This window comes from Salmo salar, chromosome ssa20 (genome assembly GCF_905237065.1).
Source record: "Salmo salar chromosome ssa20, Ssal_v3.1, whole genome shotgun sequence".
NCBI classification, from domain to species: domain Eukaryota; kingdom Metazoa; phylum Chordata; class Actinopteri; order Salmoniformes; family Salmonidae; genus Salmo; species Salmo salar.
The window spans coordinates 72895064-72922768 of record NC_059461.1 but is presented as its reverse complement, the minus strand read 5'-3'; the positions used below and the strand labels follow the sequence as shown (position 1 = coordinate 72922768).

Here is a 27705-nt window from a genome sequence, read left to right as displayed (position 1 = left end):
TATTTAATGCATGTCCAACATCAGGCTACAAGACAGGCGTGCACTGATGTGCATATCCATGAGTGTACGACATTGGAAAATACAACACATTTCACGAGGCAGAACTTCCTGAATAGTTCTGACAAAAAGGATCTGTTGTTGTCCCGGTGTTGTTGTTTATGAGTCAACTTTCCCGACTATCCTCCGGTAGTGTCCTGTAAAAGGTAGAGAGTGACGTAAGAAAACCGGAAATGTATTTATAACCTCAGTTTACCGTGGCGCGTGCATCAGATGCTCCGGTGATGGCTGAGCTGGAGTCGCTGCATTTCTCCGTGGGCATCCTCGGGATCTCCGGCGGTAAGTCTAGATGAAGATTCTGAATTCTAACTGATCATTTCTATTTCCAATCATTTTTATATAGCCTTAAACCGTCTAAAGAAGTAGTCCTGTATTGCGATACATTATTGAGTTTATTGAGCTTTGAGACTTTTATCATAAAACAATACCTAGCATGGATAACCGACTATTGACTACTTCATAATAGTTCATTGATCGATAATCGAATCATATTCGATAAGAAAAGGAGTGGGAACTTTTATTTGTTGTTATTTTTCGTTTTATTTGGATTATCCTAATATGTCTCATATTGTGATCACACATTTTTTTTGTGAAGGTTTATATAGTCGCTGTCTGATGAACTCTTTTGTACATTTATTTGAAGAAGTAACTCAACTCAATGTACTCTGAACATTTCATGACTCTAGGACCAAGAACATTTATTCAAAATAGTTTCTTGAAGTAAAAAAATGACATGTTTGTTAATGGGAAAATATGGAGAAAAAAACATTTCCTAAAAAGTTTCTGTTTTGGAAATACGAGGTTTTCATCAGACATCGTTGATAGTATATGTATTATAGTATACATGAATGTAGATGATTAATTAATTCGCTTATTATTTTATTTGGTTCTCAAAATGGCTTAATGAGAGACATGAACAGATGTGGCACAACAGGTCCCAGAGTGGGCGATCTTTTTTTCTTCTGATGGTAAGCAGGTAAAACCACTGAACCTTTAAGAGTTGTCCTATTGCCTGGGGCAAGTAAACTGGGCATTTGGAAAGTTGAGCTTGCTCTAAAGTTGCCCCAGGTGATTTTTTTATTACTGAAAACAACACAACTAAAGAATTCCAGTAAACATAAAACTGAGCTTTCTGGTTAATCCGCATTGTTAAGTAAGTGATGGACAATTTATGGCATTTCTGGCAGTCGGGCAAGTTGAGCCTGCTCTGGGGGATGCCGCATTAGGCAAGTGATTTAAAAAAATAAATAATAACTGATCAGAAAACAATTCCAGTAGACTAACATAGGACTTGGGGCTATACTCTCCTTACCTGCTACGCTGGAGTGCAAACCACGCCCAGGTTTCTCTGAAATAAATCAGAGGCGTAGTCAGCTCATCCCACTAGATTGTATTTTTAGCATTTAAAATTAATTTCCTGAATTTTAAAGTCCTAATGTAGCTGTAAAAAAAGAACTTATCTCAATATCAAATAATCTCTGGGCAACAATTAAGTACCTTACTGTAATAGTTTTCCATTAAAGGGATAAAAAAAAAAATATTCTCATGCAAAAATGTTGAGTGGGGAGTGGAAGGGCAACAAAGTGGTGCATTAACCACAGTGTGATCAATCCACCAGAGAAGAAGAGCCTAATGGGAAGGAACTGTAGCCTAACCTGAAAACTAGCTGTTATTAGCAGAGAGGTTTGGAACTGGTCTAAAGCACAGAATCATGTAGAATGTCATTGTATGCTGTAGCATTAAGATTTCCCTTCACTGGAACTAAGGAGCCTAGCCCGAACCATGAACAACAGCCCCAGACCTATATACCTCATCCACCAAACTTTACAGTTGGCACTATGCATTCAGACGGGTGGTGTTTTCCTGGCATTTGCCAAACCCAGATTCGTCCGTCGGCCTGCTAGATGGTGTAGCGAGATTCATCACTCCGTAGAACGTGTTTCCACTGTTCCAGAGTTCAATGGCGACAAGCTTTATACCACTACAGCCGACGCTTGGCATTGCGCATGGTGATCTTATGCTTGTGTGTGGCTGCTCGGCCATGGAAACCCATTTCATGAAGCTCCCGACTAACAATTATTGTGCTGACATTGCTTCCAGAGGCAGTTTGGAACTTGGTACTGAGTGCTGCAACCGAGGACAGACAATTTTTATGCACTACGCGCTTCAGCACTTGGCTGTCCCGTTCTGTGAGCTTGTGTGGCCTAACATTTTACGGCTGAGTTGTTGTTGCTCCTAGATGTTTCCACTTCACAATAACAGCGCTTACAGTTGACCGGGGCAGTTCTAGCAGGGCAGACATTTTATAAACTGACTTGTTGGGAAGGTGGCATCCTATGACGGCGCCACGTTGAAAGTCACTGAGCTCTTCAGTAAGGCCATTCTACTGCCAATGTTTGTCTATGGAGATTGCATGGCTGTGTGCTCGATTTTAGACACCTGTCAGCAATATGTGTGGCTGAAATAGCCGAATCCACTAATTTGAAAGGGTGTTCACATAGTTTTATATATATATATATATAGTGTATGTATCTTTTGGTCACAGATACCTTAACAAAAAGCTAGAGCGGATCAGAAAACCAGTCATTATTTATTTGGTGTGACCACCATTTGCCTCATGCAGCGCAACACATCTCCTTTGCATACTGTTGAGTTGATGACCTGTCAATTGTGGCCTGTGGAATGTTGTCTCACTCCTCTTCAATGTCTGTGCCAAGTTGCTGGATATTGTCGGGAACTGGAGCACGCTGTTGTAGATGTCGATGCAAAGCATCCCAAACATGCTCAATGGGCAAAATGTCTGGTGAGTCTGCAGGCCATGGAAGATCTAGTTAATTTTCAGCTTCCAGGAATTGTGTACAGGTTCTTACAACAGTGAGAACCTGTGAGAACCTGAAACATAAATTTTTTAAACTAGGCAAGTCAGTTAAGAACAAATTCTTATTTTCAATGAAAGCACAGAATCGTGTACAATGTCATTGTACACTGCCAACACCAGCCAAACCCAGACAACGCTGGGCCAATTGTGCGCCTCCCTATGGGACTCCCAATCACAGCCGGTTATGATACAGCCTGGATTCGAACCAGGGTGTCTGTAGTGATTCCTCTAGCACTGAGATGCAGTGCCTTAGACCGCTGCGCCACTCGAGAGCCTGAGTGGTGTGAGGTGAGGTGATGTGATGGCAGCGGATGAATGGCACGACAATGGGCCTCAGGATCTCGTTACGGTATCTCTGTGCATAAAAATTGCCATCGATAAAATGCAATTGTGTTCGTTGTCCGTAGCTTATGCCAGCACATACCATAACCCCACCACCACCATGGGGCACTCTGTTCACAATGTTGACATCAGCAAACCGCTCGCCCACACGACACCAAACACACTGTCTGAAATTCTTTGGTTGTGCAAACCCCCAGTTTCATCAGCTGCCGGGTGGCTGGTTACAGATGATCCCGCTGGTAAAGAAGCCGGATGTGGAGGTCCTGGAGTGGTGTGGTTACACGTACGTGGTCTGCGGTTGTGAGGCTTGTTGGACGTACTGCCAAATTCTCTAAAACAAGGTTGGAGGCAGCTTATGGTAGAGAAATTAACATTACATTCTCTGGTAACAGCTCTGGTGGAAATTCCTGCAGTCAGCATGTCAATTGCAGGCTCCCTCAAAACTTGAGACATCTGTGGCATTGTGTTGTGTGACAATCCCTGTGTAGGGTATGACATAGTGAGTAATCAGTTGTAAAAGGGTTTATTTTGGAAATTATAGGACCAGAGTTTTTCGAACCAGGTCACATAGTAATAAAAAAACTCCTGGAAAAACTCCTGGCCCTAGGGAGAGTGAAAACTCTGTCTGAAGTACTTGATGTACTTGTTCATATTTATAACATTTTAAAACAAGACTAACAGGGGTTAACATTACACAGATACAGAGACAACTGCGATTAGACAATAGAACTAACAGGGCTGCATCATAGGCCTATATAAATCTGTAATTAAAAGATTACAGGTGCATTAACACAGTTTAACCTACAGTACCAGTCAAAAGTTTGGACACACCTACTCATTCCAGGGTTTTTCTTTATTCTTAATATTTTCTGAATTGTAGAATAATAGTGAAGACATCAAAACTATGAAATAACACACATGAAATCATGTAGTAACCAAAAAAGTGTTAAACAAATCAAAATATATTTTATATTTGAGATTCTTCAAAGTAGCCACCCTTTGCCTTGATAACAGATTTGCACATGCTTGGCATTCTCTCAAGCAGCTTCATGAGGTTGTCACCTGGAATGCATTTCAATTAACAGGTGTACCTTGGTAAAAGTTAATTTGTGGAATTTATTTCCTTCTTAATGCGTTTGAGCCAATTAGTTGTGTTGTGACAAGGTAGGGTTGGTAAACAGAAGATAGCCATATTTGGTAAAATACCAAGTCCATATTATGGCAAGAACAGCTCAAATAAGCAAAGAGAAATGACAGTCCATCATTACTTTAAGACATGAAGGTCAGTCAATGTGGAACGTTTCAAGAACTTTGAAAGTTTCTTGAAGTGCAGGCGCAAAAACCATCAAGTGCTATGATGAAACTGGCTCTCATGAGGACCACCACAGGAAAGGAAGACCCAGAGTTACCTCAGCTGCAGAGCATAAGTTAATTTGAGTTACCAGCCTCAGAAATTGCAGCCCAAATAAATGCTTCACAGAGTTCTAGTAACAGACACATCTCAACATCAACTGTTAAGAGGAGACTGAATGAATCAGGCCTTCGTGGTCGAATTGCTGCAAAGAAACCACTACTAAAGGACACCAATAATAAGAAGAGACTTGCTTGGGCCAAGAAACACGAACAAAGGACATTAGACAGGTGGAAATCTGGTCTGATGAGTCCAAATGTAAGATTTTTGGTTCCAACCGCCGTGTCTTTGTGAGATGCAGAGTAGGTGAACGGATGATCTCTGTGTGTGTGGTTCCCACTGTGAATCATGGAGGAAGAGGTGTGATGGTGTGGGGGTGCTTTGCTGGTGACACTGTCTGTGATTTATTTAGAATTCAAGGCACACTTAACCAGCATGGCTACCACAGCATTCTGCAGCGATACGCCATTCCATCTGGTTTGCGCTTAGTGGGACTATCATTTATTTTTCAACAGGACAATGACCCAACACACCTCCAGGCTGTGTAAGGGCTATTTGACCAAGAAGGAGAGTGATGGAGTGCTGCATCAGATGACCTGGCCTCCATAATCACCCAACCTTAACCCAATTAAGATGGTTTGGGATGAGTTGGACTGCAGAGTGAAGGAAAGCAGCCAACAAGTGCTCAGCATATGTGGGAACTCATTCAAGACTGTTGGAAAAGCACTCCTCAAGAAGCTGGTTAAGAGAATTCCAAGAGTGTGCAGGCTGTCATGAAGGCAAAGGTGGCTACTTTGGAGAATCTCAAATATAAAATATATTTTGAATTGTTTAACACTTTTTTGTTACTACATGATTCCATTTCATAGCTTTGATGTCTTCACTATTATTCTACAATGTAGAAAATAGTATAATAAAGAAAAAAACTTTTTGACTGGGACTGTATGTCATCACTTTTAGTTGATTTAATTATTCCTGTCAATAATTTTTGATTGAAAAGGCCTAGGTAGCCTAGCCAACCGAAGTTTGAATGCAATACAATGCCTGCGCATGTAGTTGGACAGGAACTCGACCATAGGCTACTAATTGTGTGCACGTTGACCAATCATGAGGCAACATGTTTGCTCCCCCATCGTGGATTTCAGTGAATGTGGTCAGGTAAGTCAGTCAAGTTGCGGTACAGAAACTTGGAGCTGTGTTCATGGGTTCTTGTCAAACAATTGGCTTTTTTTCTGAGTGTGTCTGGTCTAAAGCCTGCTGTGCTTTAACCTTGTGTTTTTTCTGTTGGTTTCTCCTACAGGTTCTCTGCTGCTGTTGGTGAATAACTATGGCAGCTCTCCTGACAAAGACTTCATCCCCCATACTGCACTCGGGGTGCTGCTGCTCATCATCGCTTCCCTTTTGGCATACTCTGGTAGCCTACCTACTGTTTATTACTCATATAAATCCTAACCATACTCTGTTACCCTTTCTATGTGCACTATTTCTATGCTTCCATTTCTTAAGTTTCATTGTTGCGTCTTTTTCTTTCTGTATTGTTCACCAGTTTCAAACAGCTTTAAATGCAATATATTCAACATATTTCACAGCGGTTTAGATGGTACAATGATTCTCTACACTATACGTTTCCTGTTTTGTCATATAAACAAATATTAGGCGAACAATTAGAATTTTAGCATCCAGGAACTGGCGGAGCACCATTAACTATGCTAACGTGGACTATGGCATGCGTTCATGATTTCATTGTATTTGAACGTAATATCAGCCAGAGATAAACAAATGTTTTTCCCTTCCTCCCTCCCTGCCTCCCTCCCACTAGGGGTGCGTCGCAGCCTGTCCCAGTCCCAGTTGTTCTCCAGTGTGTGTCTGACCGTGTCAGCCCTGTGGTGTGGGTCTGGACTGGTCTACCTGCTCGTTGGGGAGGGGTTGGTGGGGACTACAGAGCTGAGGTCCTCTTTGGTCCCTGGCCTAGCAGCCTTCACCCTGGCCTTCCTCATACTGGCTACAGTGTCTGTCCTCCAGAGAGAGGTGTGTGTAATTATCTACAGCATCTATTATATCTATCTACATATCTATCTACAGATGTACACTCTTAATATGACCAGTTTTGTTGCAGGGAAATAATATTGCAGCAACAGGATTTTAACATTTAGTCCATTCACACTGTTCCGCCGATGTAGTGTTCCTTTATCGGTGGTTAGGCTATTAGCTGGGCAACATTAGGCTGCATGAAAAGTGCAATATTGTTTGTTTTTCTCAATCGCTTTGGCTCATTTAAAAAAAATTGTCTTAACATTCTCTGAACTGTAAGTGCAATTGTCACAACTGTTTTATGGGACATCACAACTCTATTGCGTGTCTGAAAAATGTAGTAACTCACCCAAAACATTTAACTCATGCTTCAAAACCTAGTTATTGTGTCGGTAAATTGTCCAATGCCACCAAAATGAAAAGTTTTGTCATTGTGTTAGCCGTACTGGTCAAAATGTTTCGATGTTTTTTCACCATGGCAGTCAATCCTGGAAGCGTTTGTTATATACAAATTTCAGTTTTGTTAAACTTTTTTGTTGACACTGACTGCTTACTGTACTATACCAGACAGTCAGTTTCATCTAGCTGAATGCTATTGTGTCTCACACTGAGCTTTTTAGATATTGATTTCAACAGTAGGGAAAAGTTTACTGGGAAAAGTCAATACTGTAGTACACAGAAAAAGGATATACACATTTGTATGAAAACAGTACATTTTTGTAACAGAAAATTCACATTTGCATGTCCATTTTTACATATTTTTTACATGTAAAGTCATATATAGTGAACAGAAAATTAGCCACAAAATGCCCCCCCCCCCTGCAACAATGAAAAAACCTGCGGTAGTTCTGTAAAAAACAATAAATTGTACGTCCTCACAGTACGTAACACTACAAGTTCTCATCTTCTTGGTGGACATCCTGTCGCTCTTGTTGGTCTGGCCAGAGATTTTCGTCAACATCACATCTGATGCTTTCCCTTACGATGCACTGGGGGAATGCATCTCCCTGATGGCGCAACCATCCCCTGCAGTGATCGCCTGTGATGTCCTCAGAAGCAGCATTCATGGCATCAATCAGATACATCTGATCTTGTGCCTGATAGTCATATACTTTCCACCTCCATGCTGAAAAAACCTCTTCTATCGGATTCAGGAATAGGGAGGATGGTGGACGGAACTCCATTGTTATCCTTTCATGCGCAGCAAACCTTTCCCTAACAATGTTGGTTCGGTGGAAGCTGACATTATTCCACACAATTACATAATTTGGCAAATCTAGTCTAACGAAACCTCTTTCGTGTTCTGGTATTAGGTCTCTGTAAAGTGTATTTAGGAAGGCAAGGAGAAGTTGGGTGTTATAGGGCCCAATGTGTGGAATATGTGTGCTCACACCATTCTCAGAAATGGCAGCACACATTGTAATATTGCCCCCACGTTGGCCTGGTGTGCCAATTGTGGCTCGGTGTCCAATGAGTTTGCGGCCACGTCTCCTGCCTTTGGCCAGATTGAACCCAGCCTCGTCCATAAAAACAAGAATGTGGGTCATTTCATGCCCTTCCAGCTCCATTATGCTCTATATAGTAACACAGAAACAAAATATAAAGTTAGTTTTACGTTTGTGATGTTCCTCCATGTTCAAAAATGGTAGTGATTGTGCTGTGGGCAAGCTCCATATATATGCTTCCAAACTTGATTGGTTGATTGGTACGATTGTGATCCCTATTGCATTACTATGTCACCTGGCAGGTCATTTGCCAATTTAGCAGACATCACAAACATTCCATGTCATAGATATTTATGGAATATACATGTATGTCTGACAGATTTTGATAATTGAATGGATAATTTCGCATGTGATGGCTCACACGATGAAATAATGTTTAGAAGTTGTGAAGATTATGACAATTTCACTGAGAATCAACTCATCAGTTTTGATCAGCCATGTGCATGTAGTTATTGTGCAAATTGTAGACAATTGTACTTACTCTTTTGCACACGTGCCAAACACGTGCAATTTGCCTAAATGAATGAGAAATTAAAATCTGGTGTGAGCAAGAAAGTAATTGTTCAGAGATTTGAACTTATTGTTTTGAAAAAAATAATTGTCATTTGAGAATTGAGCCAAAGCGATTGAGAAAAACTGATATAACCAAGTGTTGATGAAGGTTTTCACTGAAGTTCAGGTGAATCCTGTTATGCAGGAAAATTCGCAGCAACAACAGAGTGATTAAATTAGGATCCTACATCTGTATCTTTCTATCTATATAGCTAGCTAGCTAGCTGTCTATCAATTTGAATGGGGTTGAGAATTGAATAGAAGACACATTTTACATTGTTTGCTGTAACGTATGGAAAATAAAGTTGTATTGTTGTATTGTAGGTGGTCCTGTTAATCATCTCCCTGTCTATCAGCCTGGCCTGTGGGCACCAGATCGCCGGCCTCTCCTCCCCGGGGTTCGGCCAGTCTGCCACAGCCGCCTGCTACCTGCTGGTCACCCTGGTGGGGGCTTACTTCGGCTGTGGCCGCCTGCTCTCCTTTATCACCCAGGGAAGGGTGGAGGCTCCTGGTACGGGGCTGAGAAGAAGGGCAGGGTGTCAGGGGTCAGGGGTCAGAGCTCCAGAGGACTGTAACGACGTGGTGCCTGTAGGCCTGGTGATGAATCTGCTGTCTGCTAGTGTAATAGCCTGCCCCCTACTGGCTGTGGTTCCTCAGCTCGCCCCAGGTCACGTCCCCTGGCTTTGGACGGCTGCTGTATTCCAGCTAGTTGTGTGTGTCCTCTCCTACAGATCCATGGACTCCCTGACCGCCACCTTCTACGGCTTCACCTCCATCCTGCGCTTTGCTGAGGGCTACAGCGCTCTGCTCACAGCCTTCTCCATCCACCCCTCCTCCCCCATCCCCTTCCCCGTCGTCTTCGCTGTTCTATTCTTCATCCTGGCTCTGTTCAGCTGTCAGAAGAGTCTAGCTGAGGGTCTCTACCAGCTGTTCTACGTGGCGTATACTATCGCCCTCGCAGCTCAGCCCTACCTCTCCTTCCAGTCTGGGGCACAGGGCGTCCAGGTGGCCATCTTTGTTGTGTCAGCCGTGATGTTACTGGTCACCTCCTACAACAACGTCTCGGCCAAAAGGATTCCTACGGGGGAGGGCGTGTTCAAGGCCCTGGTGACGCGTGTCAGCGGCCTGACTCTCCGCCCCCACGACAGACACAGTCAAGCTCCCTACCTGGGCTACTCCAGGTATGCTGACGCAGAGGTGTTAGGTCACGCCTGCTCTGTCCTCGCTGTCTTCTCCATCACGGCGTCCATGGGGGACCGGGCCCCGCTGGGCGTGCTGGTCCTGCCCTGGGCTGTGGTGGCAGGCGGCGTCCTCCAGCTGCTGGTCGGCTCCGTGGCCTTCTCCCGTGGTAAGACCTTAAGGTTTAACACAAGATTAACACATATTATTTGCAATTCTAATGTTGTATTTAGGAATTAGTAAAAATGCACTCTATCCAAACTAGCTTTTCAGATGTTTGTGAAAGCGAAGATGAGGTCGAAGAATGCATTTTTTACATGTTACAATTTGTAATTATTGTATATCCAACATTTAATGTGTAAGACCAGCTCAGTTAATCTCTACCATTGTGACAATGAGTCGTCACAATGTTGCATCAAATGTACATGATCTTAGGGGCATTGGCAAACACAATGTAAGTAATTTAATTTATGTACCCCTAATTGCACCAAATACATCTGTTTATCCTACAGCTATTGTAAGCAGTAATCATGAGCCTATAAACCAGAGTTACACTGTTAGCACTGAGGCGGTGTGCAATAGTAGGAAGACCACTTTATGCAGCTCACCCTGCAATATCAGCTCCAATGTAAATAACATGAGTAAGTCTACCTCTGATAAGCTTCCCAGTAAAGCATTAAAAACAATCCCATATTAACGTATATAGCCTAAGAAACAAGGTCCATGAAGTCAATAACTTGCTTGTAACAGATGACATTCATATTCTGACTATCTCTGAAACTCACTTAGATAATACCTTTGATGATACAGTCGTAGCAATACATGGTTATAACATCTACCGAAAAGACAGAAATGCCAACGGAGGCGATGTTGCGGTCTATTTTCAGAACCACATTCCTGTAAAGATTAGAGAGGATCTCATGTTAAATACTGTTGAAGTAATATGGCTACAGGTTCATCTGCCTCACCTAAAGCCCATTCTTGTGGGAAGCTGCTATAGACCACCCAGTGCTAACAGTCAGTATCTGGATAACATGTGTGAAATGCTTGATAATGTATGTGATATCAACAGAGAAGTAGATGTTCTGGGTGATTTAAATATTGACTGGCAATCATCAAGCTGCCCACAACGTCAAACTGTAACCAGTGCCTGCAACCTGGATCAGGTTGTCAGTCAACCTACCAGGGTAGTTACAAACAGCACAGGAATTAAATCATGAACATGTATTGATCACATTTTTACTAAGGCTGCAGATATTTGGTTTAAAGCAGTATCCAAATCCATAGGATGTAGTGATCACAATATAGTAGCCATATCTAGGAAAACCAAAGTTCCAAAGGCTGGGCGTAATATAGTGTATAAGAGGTCATACAATAAGTTTTGTAGTGATTCATATGTTGATGATGTAAAGAATATTTGCTGGTCTGTGGTGTGTCATGAGGAGCAACCAGACGCTGCACTTGGCACATTTTTTTAAACTACTTATTCCAGTTACTAATAAGCACACACCCATTAAGAAAATGACAGGAAAAATGGTTAATTTCCCTTGGATTGATGAGGAATTGAAAAATTGTGTGGTTGAGCGGGATGAGGCAAAAGGTATGGCAATTAAGTCTGGCAGCCCAACTGATTGGCAAACGTACTGCAAATTGAGAAATCATGTGACTAAACAAAAGAAAAAAGAAACTACACTATGAAACCAAGATACATTATATAAAGAATGATAGTAAAAAGCTTTGGGGCACCTTAAATTACATTTTGGGGGAAAAAGCCAGCTCGCCTTCTTCATTTATTGAATCAGATAGCTCATTCATCACAAAGCCCACTGATATTGCAAACTACTTTAATGACCTTTTCATTGGCAAGATAAGCAAACTTAGGAATGATATGTCAGCAACAAATGCTGACACTACACATCCAAGTATATCGGACCAAATTATGAAAGAGAAGAATTGTACTTTTGAATTCCGTAAAATCAATGTGGAAGAGGTGAACATTTTTTGTCTATCAACAATGACAAGCCACCAGGGTTTGACAATCTAGATGGAAAATTACTGAGGATAATAGCGGACAATATTGCCACTCCTATTTGCCACATCTTCAATTTAAGCCTATTTGAGAGCGTGTGCCCTCAGGCCTGGAGGGAAGCTAAAGTCATTCTGCTACCCAAGAATAGTAAAGCCCTCTTTACTGGCTCAAATAGCCGACCAATCAGCCTGTTACCAACCCTTAGTAAACTTCTGGAAAAAAATATGTTTGACCAGATGCAATGCTATTTTACAGTAAACAAATTGACAACAGAATTTCAGCACGCTTATAGGGAAGGACACTCAACAAGCACAGCACTTACACAAATTACTGATGATTGGCTGAGAGAAATTGATAATAAAATGGTTGTGGGTGCTGTCTTGTTAGACTTCAGTGCAGCTTTTGACATTATTGATCATAGTCTGCTGCTGGAAAAATGTATTATGGCTTTACATCCCCTGCTATAATGTGGATAAAGAGTTACTTGTCTAACAGAACACAGAGGGTGTTCTTTAATGGAAGCCTATCAAATATAATCCAGTTAGAATCAGGAATTCCACAGGGTAGCTGTTTAGGCCCCTTGCTTTTTTCTGAAATGACTGCAACACTCAACAAAGAGCTGCAGTTAGTTTCAGAGTGGGTGGCAAGGAATAAGTTAGCCCTCAATTTTTCTAAAACTAAAAGCATTGTATTTGGAACAAAACACTCACTAAACCCTAAACCTCAACTAAATCTTGAAATAAATAATATGGAAATTGAGCAAGTTGAGATGACTAAACTGCTTGGAGTAATACTAGATTGTAAACTGTCATGGTCAAAACATATTGATGCAGTAGTAGCTAAGATGGGGAGAAGTCTGTCTATAATAAAGCGATGCTCTGCCTACTTAACAACACTATCAACAAGGCAGGTCCTACAGGTCCTAGTTTTGTCGCACGTTGACTACTGTTCAGTCGTGTGGTCAGGTGCCACAAAAAATGACTTAGGAAAATTGCAATTGGCTCAGAACAGGGCAGCACGGCTGGCCCTTGGATGTACACAGACAGCTAATATTAATAATATGCATGTCAATCTCTCCTGGCTGAAAGTAGAGGAGAGATTGACTTCATCACTACTTTTATTTTTGAGAGGTATTGACATGTTGAATGCACTGAGCTGTCTGTCTAAACTACTGGCACACAGCTTGGACACCCATGCATACCCCACAAGACATGCCACAAGAGGTCTCTTCACAGTCCCCTAGTCCAGAATAGACTATGGGAGGCACACAGTACTACATAGAGCCATGACTACATGGAACTCTATTCCACATCAGGTAACTGACGCAAGCAGTAAAATTAGATTTAAAAAACAGATAAAGAAACACCTTATGGAACAGCGGGGACTGTGAAGTAACACAAAGATTGGCACAGACACATGCATACTGTACACACATGCGATAACATACGCGCTATATGTAACAGTATACCTTCTGTCCCTCTCCTCGCCCCTACCTGGGCTCGAACCAGGGACCCTCTGCACACATTGACAACAGCCACCCTCGAAGCATCGTTACCCATCGCTCCACAAAAGCGATGGGTAAGTTGTTCCCCTTGCAGAGCAACTACTTCAAGGTCTCAGAGCGAGTGACTTCACAGATTTAAACGCTATTAGTGCGCACCCAGCTAACTAGCTAGCCATTTCACATCGGAATACATGTACACACACATGGATTTAGTACTGTAGATATGTGGTTGTGGTGGAGTAGGGGCCTGAGGGCACACAGTGTGTTGTGAAATCTGTGAATGTATTGTAATGTTTTAAAATGGTATAAACTGCCTTAATTTTCCTGGACCCCAAGAAAGCAGCAGCTAATGGGGATCCATAATAAATACAAATACAAATGTGTACATTTCCGGTAGGTAAGACCCTTGAGAGCATGGCGTTTGTCCTGTATGGTGTCATGTGGTCCATCTGGGGGCTGACGCGGTACGGCGGGCTCTATGGGGACACACAGGGATTCAACCTGGCTGTGGGCATCATCAGCTTCCTGTTGTTCAACAGTCTGGTGACGGTAGGAGCGCTGTTCCTGAGCGTAGCCTGGGTTGTCTATGCCGCGGCCTTTCACCTCATTATCATCTCCTTCCTCCTGGACGCCATGGGAGCACTGCCTTATGGGTATGACATCGGGGTGTCGATCGTGTTTGGCCTGATGTCATTCTACTGTTTCCTGTCTGGTCTGTTCAGCCTGACCTTCCTGACCCCCCAGTTGCCCCTGGGACGGGCGTTAGTCAGGCTGAGTGGGACGGGAGGAGGAGGGAAGGACATCTGTCTTCATGTCCCCGCACGCAAAGCCACGGCCGTCCACCAGATAGCAGGTGAAACATAAGGGGGTACCTATCCTGGGTTCAGTCCCAAAAGGCACCCTTTTCTCTATCTAGTGCACTTATTTAAAGTAGTGCTGTATGTTATAGGGTATAGGGTGCAATTTGAGACAAAGAACTGGTCACCAACTCTACTCCTGGTGAAATACTGTGGGTGTAGGGTTTTGCTTCATTCCAGTACTAACACACCTGATTCAAAGTCCTGGTGAGCAGAATGCAGGGTCTCAGTGCTGGGCTGAAACAGCAAATCTGCACACCCAGTAGCTCTTCAGAACCATGACAACCATTGGTCTAGTCTAGTGCATCATTCTCATGAAAACACTATGAATAACAGGCTGTGTGTGCATATTTGTGTGTGTGCGTGTGTGTGTGTTGAGGCTGACAGGTTCACTTCATTACAAGTTCTTTAGGTCTTTACTTAGTTGGGTTATTGATGTGTCTCAACCCAACTCTCCCTATCCCTCTGTGTCTCCAGAGATCATGAAGAGTGGAGGTATATGTGGGATGCCCACTGACACGGTCTATGTGCTGGTGGCAGCTTGTAACAGACCGGACGCTGTGGAAAAGGCCTACAAGTGAGTTTCAATTACACTGCATACTAGGTCGTTATACGTACATTGTAAAATATAATTTCATTAGATTAAATGAATAAACTTTGTACTCACAATGCTTCATAGTGGTAGACTGTTCCCAGATCTATTTTAGTTGTCTCGCCAACTCCTCTGTCACGACCAAGACAGTTCAAACAGATCAAACACCAGGCTATCATACTGCATTTAAACTAACTATTCTCCTTGTCTCTCCCTGTGTGCTGAAGGTGTAAGCAGCATGTTGTGGATGACCCTCAACTACTTTTCTCCTTCCCCCCCTTCTGACACCCAGGTGGCAACACGCATCTCTGCGTGCCTGGCAGATATCTCAACTTGCATGTCGGCCCACCACCTCAAGCTCAACCTTGACAAGACGGAGCTGCTCTTCCTCCCTGGGAAGTCCTGCCCGCTCAAAGACCTCTCCATCACGGTTGACAACTCCACAGTGTCGCCCTCCCATAGCGCAAAGAACCTTGGCGTGACCCTGGACAACACCCTGTCGTTCACTGCAAACATCAACGCATTGACCTGCTCCTGCAGGTTTATGCTCTACAACATCCTTAGAGTACGACCTTACCTCACACAGGAAGTGGCGCAGGTCCTAATCCAGGCACTTGTCCTCTCCCGTCTGGTCTACTGCAACTCGCTGTTGGCTGGGCTCCCCGCTTGTGCCATCAAACCCCTGCAACTTATCCCGAACACTGCAGCCCGCCTGGTTTTCAACCTTCCCAAGTTCTCTCATGTCACACCGCTCTTCCGCACACAAGACCATGGTGCTTACCTACGGAACAGCAAGAGGAAATGCCCCTCCCTACCTTCACACTATGCTGAAACCCTACACTCTAACCTGAGCACTCCGTTCTACCACCTCAGGTCTGTAGGCCCTCCCACCCCCCAGCTCCCGCTCAGCCCAGGCCAAGCTCTTCTCTGTCCTTCCCCCAACGCTCATCTTCCGAAAACATCTGAAATCCTACCTCTTCAAACAGTATCTTAAATAATCCTCCTCCCCACCTCGACCACTTAACTAGCACTTGCACTTGGGCTCATTGATTTGAAAAATAAATGCTGTGCTCTTGGAAGGGCATGCTTTGAGCACTACTGAAAATGTTATTTACATAAAAACACATTTTTATTTAACTAGGCAAGTCAGTATATACTGCATTTGCTATAGGCCTATTGTTTACCTTTTTGTTGGTGACACTTTGATAAATTGATCACATGTAACTGTTTAAAGGACAAATCCACAGATGAAACGATAACAATATGGCCGCCCAGCCTCTGTTTTGGTAAAAAGCAGAGGGATGGGCCTGGAGAAATGTAACCACTCTCAGATTAATAGACAGCTATGGATGTTGTTTACGTTTACAATGTTTACAAACATTGGAGAAAAACAAGCTAATATTTTAGGTTCTCATGGAGTGTGACAGTTGAGCTAAACTCAAGAGTTATAAGTTATATTATTTAAGAATCAATGGATATACAGTACAAGTCAAAAGTTTGGACACACCTACTCATTCCAGGCTTTTTGGTTATTTTTACTATGAAATAACACATTTGGAATCATGGAGTAACCAAAAAAGTGTTAAACCAATAAAATATGTTTTATATTTGAGATTCTTTAAAGTAGCCACTCTTTGCCTTGATGACAGCTTTGCACGCTCTTGGCATTCTCTCGTGCTTCATGCTGGGAAAAGGCCTTAACCAACAATGCAGTTCATGAAATAGAGTTCATAAAATATTTACGTAATAAACTGAAGTAAAAATAATAAAATCCAACAAACAAAAAGTAACACAGAAAATGTACATAACAGTAACGAGGCTATATACAGGGGGTACCGGTACCGAGTCAATGTGCGGGGGTAGAGGTTAGTTGAGGTAATTTGTAAAGTGACTATGTATAGATAATAAACACACAGCAGCAGCAGTGTAAAAACGTAGCAGCAGTGTAAAACAAAAGGGGGGAGGGGGGCTCAATGTAAATAGTCCGGGTGGCCATTTGATCAGTTGTTCAGTAGTCTTATGGCTTGGGGGTAGAAGCTGTTAAGGAGCCTTTTGGTACCGCTTGCTGTGCGGTAGCAGAGAGAACAGTCTATGACTTGGGTGACTGGAGTCTTTGACAATTTTGGGGGGCTTTCCTCTGACACTGCCTAGTATATAGGTCTTGGATGTCAGGAAGCTTGGCCCTAGTTAAGTACTGGGCCGTCCACAAAAGAATGTAGCAACAACAGATTGTCCATTTAAGTCTACAAAAAGTGTGTGAGTTTGAGCATGTGTCCATTAGGCCTATGGATTTTTTTAATCAGCATGAATTAGATTGGGCAATAAAAGCCCCACTTTTATTCCATAGGCTGGGATCCGCACTATGCAGCTGTTGCAAGAGCGCATTTTTCACTGGCTGTCCACTGGTTTCAAAAACAATGATTGATAGGCAGCTTGACCTTCTTGAATTCAACCATTATTGGGTTCAAATATACATTCAGATTTGTGAATAGCCATCCACAACAACCACAATCCGTAAAATGCAAATAGCTGAATGAGAGAGCAGCAGTGTGATTCACATCAATGCACTATGTAGATATCAATAATAAGTTATATCCATATCGCTGTAGACTACAACACTGCTGTCATCTTCACCTCCAAGCGTTTATTCAAGTTGGATAGTCTTTGGATGGTGACAGCACCATTGGAAGACATAGCTTGGACTGTAACCTACAAAAGCCTATTAATGCTCTTTTCCAGTGATCTATCAAACCCATTTGGTGTGACATCATAGTGGTCTCTGACTTGTGGTAAAACTCACTCAGGTGGAACAAACTTAAACTTGCGCCTTTTTCAATGCTGATTTGAATGTCATTGAGAAAACAGAAGTGTCAAAGATTTTTTTCTGCAATCTTTTCTGAATTTAAAAGTAATCCTCAAAGTAATCATTTTGTTTTTCAAAAGTATCTGTAATCTGATTACAGTATTTTTGCTGGTAATGTAACGGATTACAGTAACTGTTTTTTTGTTGTAATCCCTTACATGTAACAGATTATATGTAAACCGTTACTCCCCAACCCTGTTAATAACATATTCTACTTGTCTCTCCCTGTGTGCTGCAGGTGTAAGCAGCATGTTAATAACATATTCTACTTGTCTCTCCCTGTGTGCTGCAGGTGTAAGCAGCATCTTTACATTTACATTTACATTTAAGTCATTTAGCAGACGCTCTTATCCAGAGCGACTTACAAAATGGTGCATTCACCTTATGATATCCAGTGGAACAACCACTTTACAATAGTGCATCTAAATCTTTTAAGGGGGGGGGTTAGAAGGATTACTTTATCCTATCCTAGGTATTCCTTAAAGAGGTGGGGTTTCAGGTGTCTCCGGAAGGTGGTGATTGACTCCGCTGTCCTGGCGTCGTGAGGGAGCTTGTTCCACCATTGGGGTGCCAGAGCAGCGAACAGTTTTGACTGGGCTAAGCGGGAACTGTGCTTCCTCAGAGGTAGGGGGGCCAGCAGGCCAGTGGTGGATGAACGCAGTGCCCTTGTTTGGGTGTAGGGCCTGATCAGAGCCTGAAGGTATGGAGGTGCCGTTCCCTTCACAGCTCCGTAGGCAATCACCATGGTCTTGTAGCGGATGCGAGCTTCAACTGGAAGCCAGTGGAGAGAGCGGAGGAGCGGGGTGACGTGAGAGAACTTGGGAAGGTTGAACACCAGACGGGCTGCGGCGTTCTGGATGAGTTGTAGGGGTTTAATGGCACAGGCAGGGAGCCCCGCCAACAGCGAGTTGCAGTAATCCAGACGGGAGATGACAAGTGCCTGGATTAGGACCTGCGCCGCTTCCTGTGTGAGGCAGGGTCGTACTCTGCGAATGTTGTAGAGCATGAACCTACAGGATCGGGTCACCGCCTTGATGTTAGTGGAGAACGACAGGGTGTTGTCCAGGATCACGCCAAGGTTCTTAGCACTCTGGGAGGAGGACACAAGGGAGTTGTCAACCGTGATGGCGAGATCATGGAACGGGCAGTCCTTCCCCGGGAGGAAGAGCAGCTCCGTCTTGCCGAGGTTCAGCTTGAGGTGGTGATCCGTCATCCACACTGATATGTCTGACAGACATGCAGAGATGCGATTCGCCGCCTGGTTATCAGAAGGGGGAAAGGAGAAGATTAATTGTGTGTCGTCTGCATAGCAATGATAGGAGAGACCATGTGAGGATTTGACAGAGCCAAGTGACTTGGTGTATAGCGAGAATAGGAGAGGGCCTAGAACAGAGCCCTGGGGGACATCAGTGGTGAGAGCGCATGGTGCGGAGACAGATTCTCGCCACGCCACCTGGTAGGAGCGACCTGTCAGGTAGGACACAATCCAAGCGTGGGCCGCGCCGGAGATGCCCAACTCGGAGAGGGTGGAGAGGAGGATCTGATGGTTCACAGTATCAAAGGCAGCAGATAGGTCTAGAAGGATGAGAGCAGAGGAGAGAGAGTTAGCTTTAGCAGTGCGGAGAGCCTCCGTGACACAGAGAAGAGCAGTCTCAGTTGAATGCCCAGTCTTGAAACCTGACTGATTAGGATCAAGAAGGTCATTCTGAGAGAGATAGCAGGAGAGCTGGCCAAGGACGGCACGTTCAAGAGTTTTGGAGAGAAAAGAAAGAAGGGATACTGGTCTGTAGTTGTTGACATCGGAGGGATCGAGTGTAGGTTTTTTTCAGAAGGGGTGCAACTCTCGCTCTCTTGAAGACGGAAGGGACGTAGCCAGCGGTCAAGGATGAGTTGATGAGCGAGGTGAGGAAGGGGAGAAGGTCTCCGGAAATGGTCTGGAGAAGAGAGGAGGGGATAGGGTCAAGTGGGCAGGTTGTTGGGCGGCCGGCCGTCACAAGACGCGAGATTTCATCTGGAGAGAGAGGGGAGAAAGAGGTCAAAGCACAGGGTAGGGCAGTGTGAGCAGGACCAGCGGTGTCGTTTGACTTAGCAAACGAGGATCGGATATCGTCAACCTTCTTTTCAAAATGGTTGTCTTAATCTTAATAACATATTATACTCGTCTCTCCCTGTGTGCTGCAGGTGTAAGCAGCATGTTAATAACATATTCTACTTGTCTCTCCCTGTGTGCTGCAGGTGTAAGCAGCATGTTAATAACATATTCTACTCGTCTCTCCCTGTGTGCTGCAGGTGTAAGCAGCATGTTAATAACATATTCTACCTGTCTCTCCCTGTGTGCTGCAGGTGTAAGCAGCATGTTAATAACATATTCTACTCGTCTCTCCCTGTGTGCTGCAGGTGTAAGCAGCATGTTAATAACATATTCTACTCGTCTCTCCCTGTGTGCTGCAGGTGTAAGCAGCATGTTAATAACATATTCTACCTGTCTCTCCCTGTGTGCTGCAGGTGTAAGCAGCATGTTAATAACATATTCTACTCGTCTCTCCCTGTGTGCTGCAGGTGTAAGCAGCATGTTAATAACATATTCTACTCGTCTCTCCCTGTGTGCTGCAGGTGTAAGCAGCATGTTAATAACATATTCTACTCGTCTCTCCCTGTGTGCTGCAGGTGTAAGCAGCATGTTAATAACATATTCTACCTGTCTCTCCCTGTGTGCTGCAGGTGTAAGCAGCATGTTAATAACATATTCTACTCGTCTCTCCCTGTTTGCTGCAGGTGTAAGCAGCATGTTAATAACATATTCTACTCGTCTCTCCCTGTGTGCTGCAGGTGTAAGCAGCAGGCTCAGGACCGGCCCATGTCTCTATGGGTGTCCTCTATAAACCAGTTAGAACCGGTCAGATCCCTGCTGTCTGCCCTGCTCTGGGACTTCATGAGCGCAGCATGGCCCTCCTCTATCAGCATTGTCATAGCCAGAGGTGGGTTATTAACACTGTGTGTGAGTGTGTATATAGGGAAGGAGGGGTTTTGTGTGTGTGTGTGTGTGTGTGTGTGTGTGTGTGTGTGTGTGTGTGTGTGTGTGTGTGTGTGTGTGTGTGTGTGCGTGTGTTTTTTGTGTATGTAGTGTTGTGTAGTGTATGTTAGTTATTATGATGAGTATGTCCTGTCTTCCCTCACCAGGTCCATGGATGGAGATGTTTGGTCTGGGGGAATCAGCTAAACACATCGGAACCCCTCAGAGCATTGCTATCAGGAACCCAAATTGTGCTGTGGCTACTCATCTTATCAACCTGGTACGAACCCTAACCCTAACCATGACCACTGACCTCTATCCCTGACCCTGATTGTGCTGTAGCAGCACACCTCATTAACCTGGTACGATTACGGATTAATTACAAAAGCCTCCACACCCTGTAGCTTTCTGGGACCAGGGTTGTAGTACATAGATACTACATTAAATGTATTTTTTATTTAACCTTTATTTTATCTGGGCAAGTCAGTTAAGAACAAATTATTATTTACAATGACGGCCTACCCCGGCCAAACCCGGACAACGCTGGGCCAATTGTGCGCTGCCCTATGGGACTCCCAATCACAGCCGGATGTGATGCAGCCTGGAAACGAACCAGGGACTGCAGTGACGCCTCTTGCACTGGGATGCAGTGGCTTAGACCTCTGCGCCACTCGGGAGTCCCTACATACATTATACAGTATCTAAATGGATGCTTGCCATTGTTGCCAGATAATATTATGTTCTGTTCTGTAGGTGGGTCCCATTGCTGTGACGTCAGCCAACCCCACAGGAGAAGCAGACACCACACACCACAACCAGGTGTATGCCAAGCTGGGAGACAAGGTGAAATAGACACACAGACATATCATAGTTTAATTGAGTCAAAACTACATTTGGAAATGTAAAAAAAGATTGTGATTTTCTCTGTCTGTCTGTCTGTCTGTCTGTCTGTCTGTCTGTCTGTCTGTCTGTCTGTCTGTCTGTCTGTCTGTCTGTCTGTCTGTCTGTCTGTCTGTCTGTCTGTCTGTCTGTCCGTTCATTCATTCATCTGTTTAGGTGGATGGTGTGTTGTGTGACGGCCCGTCCCCAGAGAACATCGCCTCCACTGTGGTTGACTGCACCAAGATAGACAGCGGCCATATTGGATTCTTCCGAGTGGGCCTCATTCCCAAGTCTCAGGTAAAAACAAGGCGGCTAACATGACAAGAACCTTAAAACTGACACCAACCTGAAGCACCGACCGTTAACAAGACATGACAGTAACACCACCTCATGTCCTGTATGTAATGGTTGTTGTGGTGTGTGAGTGCGTGTGTGTGTGTTTGTGTGTATGGGCGTGCATGCTGGGCCGGCTCTTGGTTGGGGGCCCCCGCAAAACCCTCGCGTGCAAAACATTTTAGTGGGCCCCCCCCTTCTTGTCGGCGGAGAGAAAACATTTAAGTTTTAAAGTTAATTTCCTGCAATTCTACACATTTTGCCATGCAGTGAAGAGAAAATGTTGCAGTTTTAAAGCAAGTTTTCTGCAATTCTACACATTTTGCCATGGGGCGAAGAGACAAATTTGAAGTTTTACAGCTATTTTCCTGCAATTGTACACATTTTGCCATGACCTACTCCATGTTAATATGAAATCTGAGTGAGAGTGACTAACAAAATCAATGGGGGCTCTCTGGAGGTCAGGGCCCCTGGGAAAGTGCACTTTGTGCTCGGTCTGTAATGGGGACATGATTACCACAAGTTTAGATGGTTGGCTAGACTAACTTACCAATCTACATTTTTTTGCTGACATGTGTTAATTGAGTGACTGTAAGTGACTGACATAACAAGAGGAAAACTGCTGATGCACAACCAAATTTCGAAATTTCACCTTATTTTCTACTATTCTAAATTGTGGTTGTGTGTCTGACTGTTTCACTTATATGTGTGTCTGTAATATTCTGTGTGTCTGTCTGTATAATGTCTGTAATATTCTGTGTGTCTGTCTGTATAATGTCTGTAATATTCTGCCAGGTACTCCAGATCTTTGAGGAGGTCCAGAAGAGGCATTCTCACGGTCAGATTAACCCAGGGTTTGAAGCAGACCTCACAGAGCCTGACCCTAACCCTAACCTCACAGACCCTCAGAGGAACACAGAAGAAGACAACACAGAGTCTACAGAGTCCTCAACTGTTCCACCACCTACCCAGTCTCCTGCCAACATAGACACCTCTACACTAGCAACACAACCATGAGACTGCCCAAGCTACAGCTAGTCTGGCTAATACCTAACTCTCAAAATCCTCCAGACTTCATAGTCTGGAAAGGTTCTTTTGATGTTGTTGGCACGATGTGTTGATAATGAAGGGGATGTGCCCTCCGACTTCAAGGCAGCATCCTACGCTGGTTGGATATCCCATTTTTGAAATTGAATGAATCATGATCTATGTTTTACATAAGCATCGCCTCACGAAACCACACTGTCATGTGTCGCTCATCTGCTTCCTGTTTACATACAGTAGCTACAGCAGGGGAGCAGGCATGGGTGAGCCTGAGTGGACCACTAAGACTAAGCCCCCCCACAATTTGTTTTGAGTTTGATATTTGATATGCTCTCTACTTGTCAGTGTTCCAAATGGAACATTATTTGTATTTTTCCTAAAGCTGCAAACACCATCAGATAGAATTAATAGCAGGGTTAGTCAGATTTGATGAAATATAACAGATCTAATTATGTATATAAACCCTGGATTGCTGATGCTACAGTATGTATTGGCCATTGAGAGGCTTTGATGCCACCGGTTCGTCATATTGCCACTCCCCAGTAGGAGCAGTCCTCCATAGGAATTAATGGAATTCTACAGTATTTATATTAAATGTTTCAAGGATATTTTTGTTGTAGTTGGGACAGGAATATTAGTATTCTCAAAAAATTATACTTGTTTGTATATATGTGAGATTTTTTCTGTTTTATTTTAACTCACATAATATAATTTAAAAGTATGCATAAATGTGTCTGTAATAGAATAAATGTGGCTAAAACTAATGTAGACATTAATAAATGCATTTCTATAACTTCCCAAATATTTTTTACAATGGTGGGGAGTGCCAAGATGGAGGCACAGTGGCTTCAACACAGCGCCCTCTATAAATCAACTAGTGTATATGTAAATCATTGAACAGAACAGATTACCTGGAAGTGGAACTGACCCTGTATATACAATAGCTTCCTTCTTTCTCGTGCTCTTCTTATTTCTTGTTTTTTTATTTCTTGTGTTTTTGTTCCACCTTATGTTATTTATAGTGCTGTGTTAATATTGATTACTGCAGTGTTGGGTTTGGAGCTTGCAAGAAAGGCATTTCACTGTACAGTCACTCTCATGGGATGGTTTTTAAAAATAACTAACTGAAAGCCACACTCCCAATAAGCCACAAATATGACTGCATTGAGGCACATGTCACTGTGCTTCTATGGCTATATGCACCATGCCACTACCTATTTAATTTGTTAACATCGCAAACAAGACAGCTCATAATCCAGTGCCTTTATAACAGTCAACACACCTACAGCGCATTCGGAAAATATTCAGACCTCTTCCCATTTTGTTCCGTTACATCCTTATTCTAAATTGGATTAAACCAAAAAAATTATCATCAATCTAAACACAATACCCCATAATGACAAAGCGAAAACAGGTTTTTAGACATTTTAGAAAATGTATACAAATAATAACAGAAAAATACTTTATTTACATAAGTATTCAGACCCTTTGCTATGAGACTCAAAACTGAGTTCAGATGCATCCTGTTTCTATTGGTCATCCTTGAGATGTTTCTACAACTTGATTGGAGTCCACCTGTGGTAAATTCAATTGATTGGACATGATTTGGAAAGGCACACACCTGTCTAAAGAAGGTCCCACAGTTGACAGTGCATGTTATTGCCTGTATGTGATCTGAAATAATAGTAGTAAAGTTGGTCACAAAATTATCAAAGATATTAAAGCACATTTGATTGCTATGATAGTTATTGCATAAGCAAATGTTATTGTTTGGGGTTCCCATAGTTTAATCCAATAAAAGTACTTTCTGTAGTGTCTTTTAATGTGCCTCTTTCAGTTTGCATTTATATTACTTTATTTACTCAATATCTTACAGGCCTATCATTCAAACATATCATTCAAACAAACACTTATTGCTCATTATGTTTATACAAATACACAACCTTCAATCAATGGTGTGTCATCCCTATACATTCCATTCATTCATCGCTATTGCCACCCGTGCCATTATATACCATCGCAGTACAATTCTAGGTCATTGTACATACCATTTGTAGGTCATATGGCAGGATTTCCCAAACTAGGGGTCGTGACGATGGCACCAAGAAAGGGTGGCCATCTTATCGGCTCTTGACCGCCCATGCTATTTTGTTTGTTTTTTCGTGTTGTTCGTAACTTGTTTTGTACATAATGTTGTTGCTACCGTCTCTTATGGCCGAAAAGAGCTTCTGGACATCAGAACTGCGATTGCTCACATCAAACAGGACAAAGAGTTCTTCTTTAATGAGTCGGACAGGAGGGACATACTACTACAGACACCCGACCAGGCCCAGATCCCCGTGATTCGCTGGAGAAGGTAACTGAGGTTTCTTGGAAAAAGATCAGGGTGCCTTGCGAGGATCAGGCAACGAGTGGCTAATCTGCCCTTGCCTTTCGTCCTGCTAGCTAATGTTCAATCGCTGGAAAATAAATGGGACGAGCTGAAAGCACGTATATCCTACCAATAGGACATTAAAAACTGTAATATCTTATGTTTCACCGAGTCGTGGCAGAACAACGACATTAAGAACATACAGCTGATGGGTTATACACAAAATCGGCAGGACAGAACAGCAGTCTCTGGTAAGACACGGGGCGGGGGCCTATGCATATATATGAACAACAGCTGGTGCACGATATCTAAGGAAATCTCAAGGTTTTGCTCGCTTGAGGTAGAGAATCTCATGATAAACTGCAAACCACACTATCTACTTAAAGAGTTTAAATTTATTTTTCGTAGCTGGCACTGAAACCACGCTCAACGAGCTGTATGCCGCCATAAGCAAACAGGAAAACTCTCATCCATAGGCGGCGCTCCTAGTTGCCGGGGATTTTAATGCAGGGAAACTTAAATCAGTTCTACCTAATTTCTATCAGTATGTTAAATGTGCAACCAGATGAAAACAAATTCTAGACCACCTTTACTCCACACACAGAGACGAGTGCAAAGCTCTCCCTCGCCTTCCATTTGGCAAATCTGACAATAATTCTATCCTCCTGATTCCTGCTTACAAGCTAAAATTAAAGCAGGAAGCACCAGTGACTTGGTCTATAAAAAAGTGGTCAGATGAAGCAGATGCAGGATTTTTTTGCTAGCACAGATTGGAAAATGTTCCGGGATTCTTCCGATGGCATTGAGGAGTACACCACATCAGTCACTGGCTTTATCAATATCGAGGACGGCATCGAGGACGTTGTCCTCACAGTGACTGTACGTACATACCCCAACCAGAAGCCATGGCAACATTCGTGCTGAGCTAAAGGGTAGAGCTGCCGCTTTCAAGGAGCGGGACTCTAACCTGGAAGCTTATAAGAAATCCCGCTGTGCCCTCCGACGAACCATCAGACAGGGAAAGCATCAATACAGGACTAAAATCGAATCATACTACATCGGCTCCGACACTCGTCGGATGTGGCAGGGCTTGCAAACTATCACAGACTACAAAGGGAAGCACAGCCGAGAGCTGCCCAGTGACACGAGCCTACCAGAGGAGCTAATTAACTTCTATCCTCGCTTCGAGGCAAGTAACACTGAAACATGCATGAGAGCATCAGCTGTTCCAGATGACTGTGTGATCACGCTCTCCGCAGCCAATGTGTGTAAGACCTTAAAACAGGTCAACATTCACAAGGCCGCTGGGCTATACGGATTACCAGGACATGTACTCCGAGCCTGCGCTAACCAACTGGCAAGTGTCTTCACTGACATTTTCAACCTGTCCCTGTATGAGTCTGTAATACCAACGTATTGCAAGGAGACCACCATAGTCCCTGTGGCCAAAAACACTAACATAATCTGCCTAAATGACTACTGACCCGTAGCACTCACATCTGTAGCCATGAAATGCTTTGAAAGGCTGGTCATGGCTCACATCAACACCATTATCCCAGAAACCCTAGACCCACTCCAATTTGCATACCGCACCAACAGATCCACAGATGATGCAACCTCTATTGCACTCCACACTGCCCTTTCACACCTGGATAAAAGGAACACCTATGTAAGAATTCTATTAATTGACTACAGGTCAGCGTTCAACATCATAGTGCTCTCAAAGCTCATCACTAAGCTAAGGTCCCTGGGACTAAACACCTCCCTCTGCAACTGGATCCTGCACTTCCTGACAGGCCGCCCCCAGGTGGTAAGGGTAGGTAACAACACTTCCGCCACACTGATCCTCAACACGGGGGCCCCTCAGGGGTGCGTGCTGAGCCCCCTCCTGCACTCCCTGTTCACTCATGACTGCATGGCCAGGCACGATTCCAACACCATCATTAAGTTTGCTGATGACATAACAGTAGTAGGCCTGATCACCGACAACAACGAGACAGCCTATAGGGAGGAGGTCCGAGACCTGAACGTGTGGTGCCAGGACAACAACCCCTCCCTCAACGTGATCAAGACAAAGGAGATGATTGTGGACTACAGGAAAAGGAGGACCGAGCACGCCCCCTTTCTCATCGACGGGGCTGTAGTGGAGAAGGTTGAGAGCTTCAAGTTCCTTGGTGTCCACAACATCAACAAACTAACATGATCCAAACACACTAAGACAGTCGTGAAGAGGGCACAATAAAACCTATTCCCCCTCATGAG

At 43.6% G+C, this 27705-nt stretch overlaps 1 protein-coding gene across 1 annotated transcript; it reads left to right on the top strand.

Moving 5' to 3' along the window:
• The first annotated feature begins 79 nt into the window (after window positions 1-79).
• Window positions 80-23865, top strand: LOC106581293 (uncharacterized). Its single transcript, XM_045703910.1, has 11 exons — window positions 80-336; window positions 5989-6102; window positions 6508-6716; window positions 9101-10124; window positions 13886-14341; window positions 14823-14922; window positions 20630-20778; window positions 20981-21093; window positions 21567-21656; window positions 21870-21992; window positions 22824-23865. The coding sequence occupies exons 1-11, from the start codon at window positions 282-284 to the stop codon at window positions 23043-23045; spliced, it is 2655 nt and encodes an 884-aa protein (XP_045559866.1). The 5' UTR covers window positions 80-281; the 3' UTR covers window positions 23046-23865.
• The last annotated feature ends 3840 nt before the right edge of the window (window positions 23866-27705 follow it).